This window comes from Bufo gargarizans, chromosome 5 (assembly GCF_014858855.1).
Source record: "Bufo gargarizans isolate SCDJY-AF-19 chromosome 5, ASM1485885v1, whole genome shotgun sequence".
NCBI classification, from domain to species: domain Eukaryota; kingdom Metazoa; phylum Chordata; class Amphibia; order Anura; family Bufonidae; genus Bufo; species Bufo gargarizans.
Window position 1 is genome coordinate 236,069,489 of NC_058084.1, and position 17,317 is coordinate 236,086,805.

The window sequence follows — 17,317 nt, forward strand, 5'->3', positions numbered from 1 at the left end:
TCACATTATCACATGACTTTCTGTGTACATTCAATATACATATCAAAAAGGTAAAACGTTCATAAAAACTTATGACATCAATCAATAGTGTAGATCATACATCCTAGGTATTATATCAATTTATACAAAGTGATTCTGATATACTGTGTCATAATCCCTTGTATCCAACTTTCAATCAAACAAGTGTAGACATAAAAGGGCTCTGTACACTAAGGGTTAAAATCACCAGTTCATAATACAGCTGTATCTTATTGAACTTTAAAAACTCATGGGACCTAACCGTCATGGATCAGCTAAGTGCGCCGGCTTCAGCGTCTCCCCATCGGCCAAGCGCACGCAGCCGCGCCATGCGTCCCTCGTCCACCTCCCCACGTAGTCGCGTCATCACGCACGCACCCTGGACCGCAGCGTCGCCCAGTGGAGCGCATCGTGAGTACAGCGGCGACGTGGGGAGGGAAGGAGTAGACACACTGCCCGGACCGCATCACCATGGCAGTCAAGGGGGCGTGTCAGTGGCCATGGTAACACAGTATAGTACAATATAAAAGAAGAGGACAACAAGTCAGCCACACATCGCACAGTTTTCAAACCGACCTCTATCCAGATGTGTAAGTGTACCCAGGAGTAGTGACCACCAAGGCATCGGTATAAAACCGAAGTAGTGTCGCCCCCTAGGTCAATATCCACATCCGCGACAAAGACGTGTGTGCAGTTACAATGGGAGGGACCCTTCCCATCTCCATGCACTAATAACTTGATTTACGTAAAAGTGCCATCTGGCATATAGGTTCCAGGCCAGAATTAGCATCTAATACCATCTCAATATAAATTGGTGCAGGTCGGATATCCATAGCGTGCAGTGTGTGACTCGTCATTGATGCCCCTCCTTCACATCAGCCAATGGTCACAGTCACGCCCGCGCACTGGGGTGGTCCATATATGGTGTCGTCCAACCATAAGACAAAGGATCATTAAATTCTCCATGTTTCTATCTGTGAATACACAAGAGAGTATATAAGTGTACTTATCCTACAATAAATTCCAAGTAGCACTGTTGTATATCCTCCACACTTGACTAAACGAGTATTGTCACCTCCACGTCTGATGAGCAAATGACACATTACCTATCCACATAATTCCCATCTAAATTTAGCGTTAAGACCTTCAGGCCTAAGTGTGCCTAACTTGTGTATCCACATAATCTCACGTTGTTTCAGCTTCTTCTCCCTGTTACCTCCCTTTTAAGTGGGGGAATATGGTCTATCACCCTAAACTTAAGGTCCTTTTCCTTGTGCCCGGCTTCCACAAAATGTTTAGGCACCGGGAGATGCCTCCGTTTTTGGCGGATGGAGTACCTGTGATAGTTCATTCTCGTCTTCACGTCACAAGTAGTCTCCCCAACATACAGGAGACTACAGGGGCATGACAATAGATAGACGACAAATTAACTATCACAGGTCAGGAAGTGTCTAATTTCAAACACCTTATTGGTAACTGGATGTGTAAATGTATCTCCCTTCAACATATAACTGCAGTTTACACAGTTCAAACATGGATAGCATCCATATTTTTTACGGCCTATATATGTCTGAACTGTAGTTTTATCACCTGCCACCTCTGCTCTGACCAGTTTGTCTCTCAAACTATCCGTTCTCCTGTAAGACATCAGGGGGGGTATAGTGAATTCTTTCACATGACCAAAGTTGCTGTTTAGTATAGGCCAGTGCTTCTTAATGGCCTTTGCTACCTGGTCGCTGCCTTCAGTATAGGTAGAAATGAATGGTATTCTAGCTTGATCAGTCACTCTCTTGGGGCTCCTAGACTCTAAATCATCCAGATGTTTCTGGACTAATTTCTTTGGATACCCTCTATTTAAAAATCTCTCGGCCATCTCTGACAGTCTTTTTTTCTTTAGATTTGGGTCTTTCACAATACGCTGGATCCGGAGAAACTGGCTCCGGTGGTAATGACTTCACCATAGGACCGCGGATGGCAGCTCTCAAATCTTAAAGCTTGTTGCAATCCGTCGGTTTAATGAACAAGTCAGTCACCAACCTAGTATCCTGCTTCCTCACCATAGTGTCCAATAAACCTGGACCTGCTCGGTGGAGTGCGTCAGAGTGAACTGGATTTCAGGATCCATATTGTTCAAGAATCCATGGAACTGGGCCAACTCATTTTCAGTGCCCTCCCAGATGACGAACACGTCATCTATGTATCTCCACCATCCCAGCACATGGCTGAAGTGGCTGGGACACATAGACGTGCTCAGCCTGCCAGGCCTGACATGAAAATGTTGGCATAAGTTGGTGCCATATTAGACCCCATTGCGGTTCCACGCAGTTGAAGGTAGTAGCCATTTTATAAAGCAAAATAATTATATCTGAGCACTACACTGAGCAGGTCGATTATGAACTCCTTACATTCATCTGTGTAATGTGTTGAACCAAGCACCTTCTGACAGCCTCCACACCCCTATCATGATTGATAGAGGTGTAGAGGCTGACCACATCAAAGATGCTAATATGGTCATAGGCGTTATTTCCACATCAGCAGTTTTGTCCAGAAAGTGTCCCGTGTCCCGTATGTACGATTTAGCTGAACTGGCAAACCGCCAAAGAATCTTGTCCAGGAAAATCGCCAAATTAGAGAACACAGACTCCCTCCCGGAAACTATAGGTCTCCCCGGGGGGTTACACATGCTCTTATGAATTTTTGGTAGCACGTACATCAACGGTGTTTTGGGGTGTGTGACCAGTAGAAAATTGTATAGAGACTCATCAATCAGACCTCCTGTCTTAGCTCCATCTAATACCATGGTGATGATTTTGATCACCTCAAATTTAGGGTCATGATTCAACCGTCTATATACAAGAGCATCTCCCAGTTGTCTCTGTATCTCAGAGATATACCATGTGGTGTCCATTACAACAACGGCTCCCCCCCCTTTATCAGCGGGGTAAATTTGCACATAAATTTACACAAATTTCTAATAAATACACCTTGTATGTGATATTGCTAAATTTGGAGTTCCTACAATAGGAATTAGGAGCAACACGTGAACAGTTTGAAAAAGCTGATGGCAAATTGAAAGATGCCCTCCCTATACAGGACTATGATACTTACCTAACCAGCTGCTCTGCCTATCTGGAGAAATATAGAAAAGAGCAAGAAATGATTAAACGGCGCAAATGGCTACGAGATGAGGAAGACTACAAACTGGGTAATGTGTACACATGGAAAGAACAGAGAAATCAGAGACGACAACCTAACTATGGTAATACCACCAACATTAGGAAAAACAGCAATAATCCTACCCACAGAACGACATCAACTACAGAAATGGGATCTATGCAAATGGAGCAACGGCGAGATGATCGTTTTTTAGGCCCCACTCCAGATCCAAAAGGACCAGACGTGGGGGACAAAGGCAGTACAGATGGAGAAAAAGATCAACGCACAGTAAAGAACCGGCCCACGAGGAAAATAAATCAGTGGTGGTAAATATATCTTCTCATGTCTTGACAGGTGCACAGACTGAACTTTTTGCTAAAGGTCTCTCATATTGTCCTTCAGTGGGTATAGACTGGTTCCAGCTTGAGGTCGACTTACAAAATGTTTTTAGGAATATTAAGTTGAAGGTGTGGTTTTCTGACAAACAGTTGATTAACAGTAATGATGCACGGGGTTGTGAACTCTCCCTTCACAGTGTTGGATTACACGCGAAGAGCGACTTCACGCCACAGATTAAATGCCCAGCTATTGACACGTACATCAATGTAGTGAAGGCCGAGATTGAAGGGTTAAAGGACACTTTACAAACCAGTGGCCTTTAGCACCCAAACATGACATCTGCTGAGATACAAGCCCTGGGTGAGCTTTGCAACAACGGCTCCCTCACAGTGAAGCCCGCTGATAAGGGGGGAGCCGTTGTTGTAATGGACACCGCATGGTATATCTCGATGATACAGAGACAACTGGGAGATGCTCTTGTATATAGACGGTTGAATCATGACCCTAAATTTGAGGTGATCAAAATCATCACCAGGGTATTAGATGGAGCTAAGACAGGAGGTCTGATTGATGAGTCTCTATACAATTTTCTACTGGTCACACACTGTTGATGTACATGCTACCAAAAATTCATAAGAGCATGTGTAACCCCCCGGGGAGACCTATAGTTTCCGGGAGGGAGTCTGTGTTCTCTAATTTGGCGATTTTCCTGGACAAGATTCTTTGGCGGTTTGCCAGTTTAGCTAAATCGTACATATGGGACACGGCCCACTTTCTGGACAAGATTGCTGTTGTGGAAATAAAGCCTATGACCATATTAGCGTTTTTTGATGTGGTCAGCCTCTACACCTCTATCAATCATGATAGGGGTGTGGAGGCTGTCAGAAGGTGCTTGGTCTCAACACATTATACAGATGAATGTAAAGAGTTCATAATTGACCTGCTCAGTGTAGTGCTCAGATATAATTATTTTGCTTTTCAAAATGGCTACTACCTTCAACTGCGTGGAACCGCAATGGGGTCTAATATGGCGCCAACTTATGCCAACATTTTCATGTCAGGCCTGCAGGCTGAGCACGTCTATGTGTCCCAGCACTTCAGCCATGTGCTGGGGTGGTGGAGATACATAGATGACGTGTTCGTCATCTGGGAGGGCACTGAAAATGAGTTGGCCCAGTTCCATGGATTCTTGAACAATATGGATCCTGAAATCCAGTTCACTCTGACGCACTCCACCGAGCAGGTCCGGTTTATTGGACACTATGGTGAGGAAGCAGGATACTAGGTTGGTGACTGACTTGTTCATCAAACCGACGGATTGCAACAAGCTTTCAAGATTTGAGAGCTGACATCCGCGGCCTATGGTGAAGTCATTACACAGAGCCAGTTTCTCCGGATCCAACGTATTGTGAAAGACCCAAATCTAAAGAAAAAAAGACTGTCAGGAATGGCCGAGAGATTTTTAAATAGAGGGTATCCAAAGAAATTAGTCCAGAAACATCTGGATGATTTAGAGTCTAGGAGACCCAAGAGAGTGACTGATCAAGCTAGAATACCATTCATTTCTACTTATACTGAAGGCAGCGACCAGGTAGCAAAGGCCATTAAGAAGCACTGGCCTATATTAAACAGCAACTTTTGTCATGTGAAAAAACTGGTCAGAGCAGAGGTGGCAGGTGATAAAACTACAGTTCAGACATATATAGGCCGTAAAAAATATGGATGCTATCCATGTTTGAACTGTGTAAACTGCAGTTATATGTTGAAGGGAGATACATTTACACATCCAGTTACCAATAAGGTGTTTGAAATTAGACACTTCCTGACCTGTGATAGTTAATTTGTCGTCTATCTATTGTCATGCCCCTGTAGTCTCCTGTATGTTGGGGAGACTACTTGTGACGTGAAGACGAGAATGAACTATCACAGGTACTCCAGCCGCCAAAAACGGAGGCATCTCCCGGTGCCTAAACATTTTGTGGAAGCCGGGCACAAGGAAAAGGACCTTAAGTTTAGGGTGATAGACCATATTCCCCCACTTAAAAGGGAGGTGACAGGGAGAAGAAGCTGAAACAACGTGAGATTATGTGGATACACAAGTTAGGCACACTTAGGCCTGAAGGTCTTAACGCTGAATGTAGATGGGAATTATGTGGCTAGGTAATGTGTCATTTGCTCATCGGATGTGGAGGTGACAATACTCGTTTAGTCAAGTGGAGAGGATATACAACAGTGCTACTTGGAATTTATTGTAGGATAAGTACACTTATATACTCTCTTGTGTATTCACAGATAGAAACATGGAGAATTTAATGATCCTTTGTCTTATGGTTGGATGACACTGTGTATGGACCACCCAGGTGTGCGGGCGTGACGGTGACCATTGGCTGATGTGAAGGAGGGGCATCAATGACGAGTCACACACTGCACGCTATGGATATCCGATCTGCACCTAGGGGCGACACTACTTCGGTTTTATACCGATGCCTTGGTGGTCGCTACTCCTGGGTACACTTACACATCTGGATAGAGGTCGGTTTGAAAACTGTGCGATGTGTGGCTACTTTGTTGCCTCTTCTTTTATATTGTACTATACTGTGTTACCATGGCCACTGACACGCCCCCTTGACGCCATGGTGATGCGGTCCGGGCGTGTGTCTACTCCTTCCCTCCCCACGTCGCCGCTGTACTCACGATGCGCTCCACTGGGCGACGCTGCGGTCCAGGGTGCGTGCGTGATGACGCGACTACGTGGGGAGGTGGACGAGGGACGCATGGCGCGGCGCGTGCGCTTGGCCGATGGGGAGACGCTGAAGCCGGCGCACTTAGCTGATCCATGACGGTTGGTCCCATGAGTTTTTAAAGTTCAATAAGATACAGCTGTATTATGAACTGGTGATTTTAACCCTTAGTGTACAGAGCCCTTTTATGTCTACACTTGTTTGATTGGAAGTTGGATACAAGGGATAATGACACAGTATATCAGAACACTTTGTATAAATTGAATAATACCTAGGATGTATGATCCACACTATTGATTGATGTCAAAGTTTTTATGAACGTTTTACCTTTTTGATATGTATATTGAATGTACACAGAAAGTCATGTGATAGTGATGTTTGATGGTCATGTGATTTTATTGTTAACATGTGGTTTCACTGATTGCATTGAATTAGTAATGAATTGTGGGTATATAGACCCCACAGTATAGCACTGTTGTAGCTTGACAAAGGCCTCATTGAGAAGGCTGAAACGTTGCTGGGAATAAAGTTTGGGGTCGTCACCCTATCACCAAAAACTGGAAGTGCTGCCTCTTCATTCGTTGAATATATATCTTGGAGGAGAAGCCAGCCTCTGTGAGGAATTTTTGCACCCATTGCACAACCTCTGACTGTGCTGCTGCACTATTTGTGGTAGTAAATATATATATATATAACAGTGGATCTAATTGATACTTGTCATCTACGAGATAGGCACATCTACGACTGCATTTTTATATTGTGTTACTGATCGGTGTGGTTTTAATATTTTGTGTGCTGATATTTTTTTTTTTTGTATTTAGGGATTGCTATTGGTTTGTTATTCTGCAGTGAAGATATTAAATTTAATATAATATAACCAAATCATTTGGTCCTTGTGTGATCCCTTATGTAGAGAGTGCCCCTCTTTATTTTATACACATTGCTTTCTCCATATAGGCCTGGGGTGAGGCCTTTAGAGGTGAGCACCTCGTTCCAAAACCGATAGGTGGGTGTAGCCGCTGTCTGCTACGTTATATACAAAGTTCATATTCATCCAATACAGTTGTCAGCTCCCCACAAATCGGCTATGGACATTTGGGAACACATAAGGGAAAAATATGACAAAATTGACACGTTTGATTTTAGTGTTGAAGGTGAGCCACAGATGGAACCTGAAGTGAAAATAGAAGAAGTTTTCAGGGAACTAGATAAGTTAGTTCAGCGCATGTTACGTAATAAATGGGAGATCAAGTCCCTGAATCAATTTTTGGAAAAAGGGATTATTCCCAAAGGGTTGTCACTTACAAAGATCCCAGCATCAGATTTGTCTGAGGAGAATTTTGATAGAGAATGGAACGCCTTCTTGAGGGCTCAATCTGAAGTGCTAATAAAAATGATCATAAAAAGGAGAACTCAGATTGCTGAGGACCTGTCGTTAAAGATTGAAACCCTCAGAAAGGAAGTGGATTCCCTACCAAACACAGAAAGTGTAGGTAGGTGGCGGGAAAACATCTGTAAAAATTTAGAGACAACAGAAAAATAAATAATGTACAAGAAATCTAAAACATTACATAATCTTAATAGAAAAAAGAATGAGGGAGAAGCACACAACAGAAATGTTGTAAACACAGGAAATACACAGGAAAACAAATCACATATAGGACAATTTAATATTACCACTTCAAATCGGTATGAGGCACTGGAATCACCAAGTTTTTTAGATCAAACCCCACCACAAGACCAGGACGAAACGGGCACACACACCAGTCCTTTCACCGGGAATAGAGAGGGATCACAATCACAGGAGACCGATATCTCAGCACGATTACAATCTGAGGGAACGCCCATCAGAACAAACACACACAACAACATGAGATATCCCACACAGGGACACGAATTTCAACACAGGAGGTACACGGGACACCATCGTTCACCTCAGCGGACGAATTCCCAAGGCGAAAGATACGAAGGGGGCGACATTCAAACAAGGGAAAACACGACAACCCAGTACAGACAGCGACGAACATAGTAAATATTAGTGGAAAAATATTGACTGACACTCAAACAAAACTCTTAAATAAAGGCCTCAAATTCGCACCCACTAATGTATTGGATAAATTTTCGACCTACCCTATGTAGGTCGAAAATTTATCCAATACATTAGTGGGTGCGAATTTGAGGCCTTTATTTAAGAGTTTCGTTTGAGTGTCAGTCAATATTGAGTGTCAGACATCTATGTTTAAAAAAATATTTTCTAAAGAACCCCATAGTGACAAATAGTAAACGGGATGAGGGGATAGAAAAATATGCACATACGAGTCTAAAGGGCAAATCAAAAACACATCCAATACAAGAAATAAGCGAACATATGGCAACGTTCAGGAAAAATATTGAACAGGATTTAAGACATGTCAAAAGTCGGAGAATTAAGAATAATATCACTGGAGATGAAATTAAGGCAATCCAACAACCATAAACTAGTGAAGAAATAACCATCAGACCAGCCGATAAAGGTGGTGCGGTGGTGATTTTAAGTACGAACGATTATTTACAGGAGTGCAGGAGAAAACTTAGTGATGTGGGAACGTATGAAAAACTGAAAGGGGACCCAACAGAGAAATTCTACGGGGGAATTAAGGGACTATTATAAAGAAGGGATGGATGCGTGATACCTATTGGAACAGGAGACCAGATATATAACTGAGACAGAAAAGAGAATACCTATGTTCTATTGTGTTCCCAAGATCCACAAAAATCTGGAGTCCCCACCCGGGCGACCAATAGTGTCCGGAATTAACTCTATTTCGTGTAATTTATCACAATATATAGACAAATGGCTACAACCATATGTGAAACTGACACCTTCATATATTCGTGATACTACCGACGTAGTAAAGGCACTAGAGGAAATTGAATGGAAAGATGGATGGATCTTGAGAACACTGGATGTGAGCTCATTATATACAGTGATTGAGCATAGTGCTGGAATTAATGCCTTGGATAAACAACTATCTAGGAATGGTAACATACAGGGGGACCAACTGTCATACCTGTTGAAGGAAGTACGTTATATCCTTTCACACAATTATTTTGCCTTTGAACGAGAATTTTATCTTCAGCGAACAGGGACCGCTATGGGCACCAGATTCGCCCCCAGCTATGCAAATTTATTCCTAGCACAAAGGGAACTGGAAGTCATCCAGGCAAGGCTAGGGGCGGGTCTGGTGCTATGGCGTAGATTTATAGATGATATTCTATTTATCTGGGAAGATACAAGAGAGGAGTTGGAATGTTTCCTAAAACAGTTGAATGAGAATGATAGGAACTTAACCTTTTCCCCAGTTGTGAGTTGTAAAGAGGTGGAGTTCCTAGATTTAGACATCAAAGTAGAGGGGAATAGGTTGATCTGCAGTACCCATTTTAAAACGGTGTCTAAAAACAGCTTCATTAGCTTCTGAAGCTGCCACCTACCATGGTAGTTATTTTTAAATAAGAAGGTTCCTATAGATGACGATACTCCCAAACTTATCCTACCATTCAGTTCCCAACATCGTATTGTGGAAAAGATTGTCAAAAAACATTGGAACCATTTGTTAAAAGACAAAATTATAGGGCCCTATCTCCGCGACACTCCAAATATAGTGTATACCAAAGCTACAAATTTAGCGGGTAAAGTGGCTCCAGCCGTTAAAAATGTGATAAACAAGGGGGGAGGAAATTGGTTATCTACCAAGGGGTTTTTTAGATGTGGGAGATGTGCCAATTGCAAAATTACAAAGTTCCCAAGGAAGAGAGAAAAGGTACAGTCCACTACAAATTCATTTACTCTAAACATTAGGGATTGCCTCACCTGTGATACAACGGACGTTATATACCTGCTCCAATGCGGATGTAACAAACAGTATATAGGGAGGACGAAGAGGACTCTCAAAAAGAGAGTATCAGAGCACATAGCGAACATAAAAAAGGGCTATGAGGCACACTCCGTCTCCAAACACTTTAAATTGGTACATGGAAGTGACCCCTCAGAATTAATATTTACAGCAATTGAGAAGATCAAGAGACCTTGGAGAGGGGGAAATCATATTGCGCATATGTCCAGACAGGAGTCGAGACGCATTTTTGAATTTGAGACTATGATGCCGGGGGGTTTGAATGCAGAGTTGGAGCTTTTTGGCTTCCTGTAAAGAGGGGGGGGGGGGCATATTGGGGATGGGACATCAGAGTTTTAGTCGTGTTACCGACACCCCGATCTCCTCTCCCTGCATGCCCCCCCTCTCCCATTCCATCTGGACCACTCGACATTTGAGCCTCTTCTGGATCTAGCTGAATCGACCACTATGCGCCAGTACCACCCCCCACCCTCCTTTGAATAAGAATATTATCGATGTTGTTATCACATACCACAAATAGCAAGTTGTCACCACGATGGTGGATGTAGGAAGAGGCCTGCCTGCACAGGAATGGTGGTGTTTTAACTATATATGTATTTATTACATTTTAACAGAATGTATTAAATTATTATTGTAAAACAAAAGGAGGAAAGTATATATGCAGATAGATATAATAATACAGCACTATACATAGATATGCAGATAGTAATAAAGGAAAAGATCACAAGCAGGGATTCCAGTCCGGACTTTGAATGTGAATCAGTAACAATGCGGACCGACAAGTATCCACCTATAAAAGGACCAGTGTCATAGCTCACTCCTGATAACCACTGAGGAAGGGGTTGTCCCCGAAACGCGTATGGTCCCAGGAATGAGCACAGACGATCGATGTATATATAAAAGACATTTCATCTCTGACAGGCCTGTCTATAAAATAGCTTAAGCCCAGCCAGGATCCCGGGCAAGAAAAATCAGCTGACTGAAAAATCAGCTGACCGGCAAGGAGACTTCCGCATCACGTGATACACTGTGCTGACGCCGGCTTCGTCACCACGCGGGACGCTGCGTAAAGGGTGAGAAGCAGGACAGAGGAGGACGCCGTGAAGCGGGAGGCCGGTAAGAGACGCCGATCATCAGGAGGCGGGCGAGGGACATACCTGAGAGTCCGGTAAGAGAAATTTATATCCAACAGCGCACCTCACAGCCGGCTGGCTGACATATTCAGCGCAATTGACAACGGACCCAGGCAAACCTCATGTTGATTTGAACAAAATTGAATTATCATACATTGGGCTGCATTGAATGTCTGCACCCTGAGTGGCATTGTTATATTTTAAGGAAATCGGGACATTAATCATCATCCCTTGGAAAATAGTGCTGTATCTGTTCCCAAGGACATGCATCTTGTACCTAAGGCCATACATATCCCAAAGGAGTGATATATATATATATATATCAGTGGATCTAATTGATACTTGTCATTTACGAGATAGGCACATCTACGACTGCATTTTTATATTGTGTTACTGATCGGTGTGGTTTTAATATTTTGTGTGCTGATATTTTAATTTTTTTAGTATTTAGGGATTGCTATTGGTTTGTTGTTATTCTGCAGTGAAGATATTAAATTTAATATAATATAACCAAATCATTTGGTGCTTGTGTGATCCCTTATGTAGAGTGCCCCTCTTTATTATTTATATATATATATATATATATATATAGTACAAAGTTTGGACACACCTTCTCATTCAAAGAGTTTTCTTTATTTTCATGACTATGAAAATTGTAGATTCACACTGAAGGCATCTAAACTATGAATTAACACATGTGGAATTATATACATAACAAAAAAGTGTGAAACAACTGAAAATATGTCATATTCTAGGTTCTTCAAAGTAGCCACCTTTTGCTTTCATTACTGCTTTGCACACTCTTACATAGAAACATAGAATGTGTCGGCAGATAAGAACCATTTGGCCCATCTAGTCTGCCCAATATATCTGAATCCTATGAATAGTCCCTGGCCCTATCTTATATGAAGGATAGCCTTATGCCTATCCCATGCATGCTTAAACTCCTTCACTGTATTTGCCGCTACCACTTCTGCAGGAAGGCTATTCCATGCATCCACTACTCTCTCAGTAAAGTAATACTTCCTTATATTACTTTTAAACCTTTGCCCCTCTAATTTAGAACTGTGTCCTCTTGTGGTAGTTTTTCTTCTTTTAAATATGCTCTCCTCCTTTACCGAGTTGATTCCCTTTATGTATTTAAAAGTTTCTATCATATCCCCTCGGTCTCTTCTTTCTTCCAAGCTATACATATTAAGGTCTTTTAACCTTTCCTGGTAAGTTTTATCCTGCAATCCATGGACCAGTTTAGTAGCTCTTCTCTGAACTCTCTCTAGAGTATCTATATCCTTCTGGAGATATGGCCTCCAGTACTGCGCACAATACTCCAAGTGAGGTCTTACCAGTACTCCAAGTGAGGTCTTGGCATTCTCTTGATGGGCTTCAAGAGGTAGTCATCTGAAATGGTTTTCACTTCACAGGTGTGCCCTGTCAGGTTTAATAAGTGGGATTTCTTGCCTTATAAATGGGGTTGGAACCATCAGTTGCGTTGTGGAGAAGTCAGGTGGATACACAGCTGATAGTCCTACTGAATAGACTGTTAGAATTTGTATTATGGCAAGAAAAAAGCAGCTAAGTAAAGAAAAACGAATGGCCATCATTACTTTAAGAAATGAAGGTCAGTCAGTCTGAAAAATTGGGAAAACTTTGAAAGTGTCCCCAAGTGCAGTCACAAAAACCATCAAGCGCTACAAAGAAACTGGCTCACATGCGGACCTCCCCAGGAAAGCTAGACCAAGAGTCAACTCTGCTGCGGAGGATAAGTTCATCCGAGTCACCAGCCTCAGAAATCACAGGTTAACAGCAGCTCAGATTAGAGACCAGGTCAATTCCACACAGATTTCTAGCAGCAGACACATCTCTAGAACAATTGTTAAGAGGAGACTGTGTGAATCAGGCCTTCAAGGTAGAATATCTGCTAGGAAACCACTGCTAAGGACAGGCAACAAGCAGAAGAGACTTGTTTGGGCTAAAAAACACAAGGAATGGACATTAGACCAGTGGAAATCTGTGATTTGGTCTGATGAGTCCAAATTTGACATCTTTGGTTCCAACCACTGTGTCTTTGTGCAACGCAGAAAAGGTGAACGGACGGACTCTACATGCCTGGTTCCCACCGTGAAGCATGGAGGAGGAGGTGTGATGGTGTGGGGGTGCTTTGCTGGTGACACTGTTGGGGATTTATTCAAAATTAAAGGCATACTGAACCAGCATGGCTACCACAGCATCTTGCAGCGGCATGCTATTCCATCCGGTTTTCATTTAGTTGGACCATCATTTATTTTTCAACAGGACAATGACCCCAAACACACCTCCAGGCTGTGTAAGGGCTATTTGACAATGAAGGAGAGTGATGGGGTGCTGCGCCAGATGACCTGGCCTCCACAGTCACCGGACCTGAACCCAATCGAGATGGTTTGGGGTGAGCTGGACCGCAGAGTGAAGGCAAAAGGGCCAACAAGTGTTAAGCATCTCTGGGAACTCCTTCAAGACTGTTGGAAGACCATTTCAAGTGACTACCTCTTGAAGCTCATCAAGAGAATGCCAAGAGTTTGCAAAGCAGTAATCAAAGCAAAAGGTGGCTACTTTGAAGAACCTAGAATATGACATATTTTCAGTTGTTTCACACTTTTTTGTTATGTGTATAATTCCACATGTGTTAATTCATAGTTTTAATGCCTTTAGTGTGAATCTACAATTTTCCGTCCTAAAAATAAAGAAAACTCTTTGAATAAGAAGGTGTGTCCAAACTTTTGGTCTGTACTGTGCACCTCCACAGCACTCCTCTCCCTTAACAGTGTCATCCACACACACACATATATATATATATATATATATATATATATATGTGTGTGTGTGTGTGTGTGTATATATATATATATATATATATATATATATATATATATAGATATAGATAGATAGATAGATATAGATCGATAGTGTTCCGCAACCATCGATTTCAAAGAAACTTGGTATACACATCCCTTGCTACCTAGAAAAAAAATCTTGTGTGGGTCACATCTCTCTAGCACGTACCGTTCCGGAGACATTCCCCAAAAAATGCAAATCACATGACCTACATTAGCCAATAGAAGCCTGCAGGTCTTTCTCTTCATATCCCAACTGCCATACACACGGTCACATGTCCCTTATCAGACAATAGAAGCTTGCAGGTCCTTAGTCTCCACATACACCACTTTACACCAGGTTTCCATAACAACCCAGCTATTTTTCTTCACTGCTGAAGGTCAGCTTTAAAGGGGCAGGCCGCTGTTGATGACACTGTTAAGGGAGTGGAGTGCTGTGGAGGTGACAGTCCAGGGGGCAGGTAGGGTGGCCATTCTGGCCACCCTCAAAAGACAGACTTAAAAATGAGCTAAGCCATGCCCCAATCCGGTTAGGCTACACTCCTCCCACTCCGCAGCCGACAGGGATTGAAAAAAATGACGGTAAAAATCAACTTCTGTCAGCTTCAGGGGTGGCAGGACGGTGACTTTTCTTCTGCAGCTCACGCTCAGACAGCACATTGCTGCTGTCTTGAGAGTGAGCTGTTCAAACGGACATCCCTGCGTGAGATATTCCCCAAAAATACATTAGCCAGTAGAAGCCTGGTCACATGACCCAATAGAAGCTCTCATACCCTTAGTCTCCACATACACACAGTTTTACACTAGGTTTCCATAACAACCCAGCCATTTTTCTTCACTGCTGTAGGTCAGCTTTAAAGGGGCAGGGTTCTGTGGATGACACTGTTACACAAACGTTACACAAACATTAAATGAAATAGATTAAATATACCTGTGCGAAATCGGGTCCTTCTGCTTTCTTTATAATCCTGTATAATTCTTCTCATTCTTTGTCATCTTTTTTCCTCCTCCTTCTTCTACTTCTCCTCCTTTCTTGTTCATGCCCTCCTTCTTCTTTTCTTCATTATTATTATGATAGTATATCCTTTTTATTATGGGTTGAGAGAGGAGGAAAATAAAACTGTATGTCACACCTGGGAATTGAACTTAGGATCTCTATGTGCAAAGCTGACCACTTACTTCTAAGCTATGTCACTGCCACATAGGGTGGTGTCTTTATAATCATATATTGTACTTGTGAATAAATCAGTATATTATGTATATTATCTTTTTAAGCATATCTCAATGTGGTAATGCTACAGTAAGTAGTGTATATGATATTTACAAGCTAGGACACAGATCTGCCCTCAGCTTGCTGAAGTCTAGCCCTGTCAATCAAGGGTTAAGGGGAGCATGCAGAGAACGGGGGGGGGGGGGGGGGGTTATACAGTAGTGCTTCAAAGATTCAGCCCCTGCACCCTGGTGCTCCAACATGCTCATTTGCATGTGAATAAAAACGCAGATATCTGTTTTATCCAGCATGATGAGACCTACCAGGCAGTATGCCTGTTGTAATAGGGTTGTTCATGCTGACTGAGTTTAGTACTTACACGATGGAAGTCTGCTGGACAGCATTTCTTGAAGTAATATCAGAGTTGTGGTGTGCCCAGGCTATACCCCCTGTGCCTCATCCCATCTAGTTATTTCCTTCTTGCTTCTGCTTCTTAGGGGTGAAACAGTATAGCTTGAAGTGCTACACCATTTCCATAGCTACCATTAACTTGGAAACTTAGCACAGCTCACTTGGCTGTAACGCCAGCCACTTAAAGGTATATTCCGGTTGTTACCACAGTATAGGGGATAACTATTAGATCGGTGGGGTTCCTACCGCTGGGACCCCCACCTATCATGACAAGGGGGGTCTCATGCCCCCCGCAGCCCCCCTGAAATGATCTGCGTGACCAGTCACACATGAGTTCCCGAGATAGCTGAAAGCTGTACTCGGCTATCTCTGAAACTTCCATAGAAATGAACAGAGCGGCCACGTACATGTGAGACTAGCCACTCGGTTCATTTTAGGGGGGCTGCAGGGGGACCCCGTTCTCTTGATCGGTGAGTCCCAGCAGTAGAGCCCCCATCAATCTGTGGATAGAGGATAACTTGAAACAACCGGAATAACCCTTTAATGGCTGAGCTGTTAAAACCCCTTCAGAGCATTTTACAGGTTTTATTATTTCCATTCTGTTTCCATATTAACCTTGTGTGTGTGTGTCTTTTTTTTTCTGCAGGTAAACTCACTCCAGTTTTGAAGTCACAACCTGTACCCAAGAAAAATAAAGGGTCTGTTAAATTAGTAGTTGGAAAAACCTTTGAACAGATTGTAATGGATAAAAGGTCAGATGTACTGATAGAGTTTTATGCACCATGGTGTGGACACTGTAAATCACTTGAACCAGTTTACAATGACTTGGGTAAAAAATACAGATCAGTACCAAATCTTGTTATAGCCAAGATGGATGCTACTGCCAACGATATACCCATTGACAAATACAAAGTAGAAGGATTTCCAACTATATATTTTGCACCAAAGAACAGAAAACATAACCCAATTAAATTCCAAGGTCATGACAGAGATCTAGAAGGTTTGTCCAAGTTTATTGAAGAACACAGAGCAAAAATTAAGGAGGAACTTTAAAAAAATTATTTCTGCAAAAAAAAAAAAAAAATTTTTGTATCTGGTATATGTACCAGTATTACACAGTTGCTGGAAACATGACTTAAATAGCTGAGATTCTTGTCAATACAGATTGAGAGTGATTTGTAAACATGTATACAGTTGCAAAAAAAAAAGTATGCGAACCCTTTAGAATGATATGGATTTCTGCACAAATTAGTCATAAAATGTTATCTGATCTTCATCTAAGTCACAACAATAGACAATCAGTCTACTTAAACTAATGACACACACAGAATTGAATGTTACCATGTTTTTATTGAACACACCATGTAAACATTCACAGCGCAGGTGGAAAAAGTATGTGAACCCTTGGATTTAATAACTGGTTGAACCTCCTTTGGCAGCAATAACTTCAACCAAACCTTTCCTGTAGTTGCAGATCAGACGTGCACAACGGTCAGGAGTAATGCTTGACCATTCCTCTTTACAGAACTGTTTCAGTTCAGCAATATTC

At 42.3% G+C, this 17,317-nt stretch overlaps 1 protein-coding gene across 1 annotated transcript in view; it reads left to right on the forward strand.

Moving 5' to 3' along the window:
- Positions 1-17,016, forward strand: part of PDIA4 (protein disulfide isomerase family A member 4) — a 226,470-nt gene extending 209,454 nt beyond the window's left edge. The window contains exon 10 of the mRNA XM_044292831.1: positions 16,415-17,016. Within this exon, the coding sequence (XP_044148766.1) occupies positions 16,415-16,821 (407 nt within the window). The 3' untranslated portion in view covers positions 16,822-17,016. The remainder of the gene's footprint in view (positions 1-16,414) is intronic.
- The last annotated feature ends 301 nt before the right edge of the window (positions 17,017-17,317 follow it).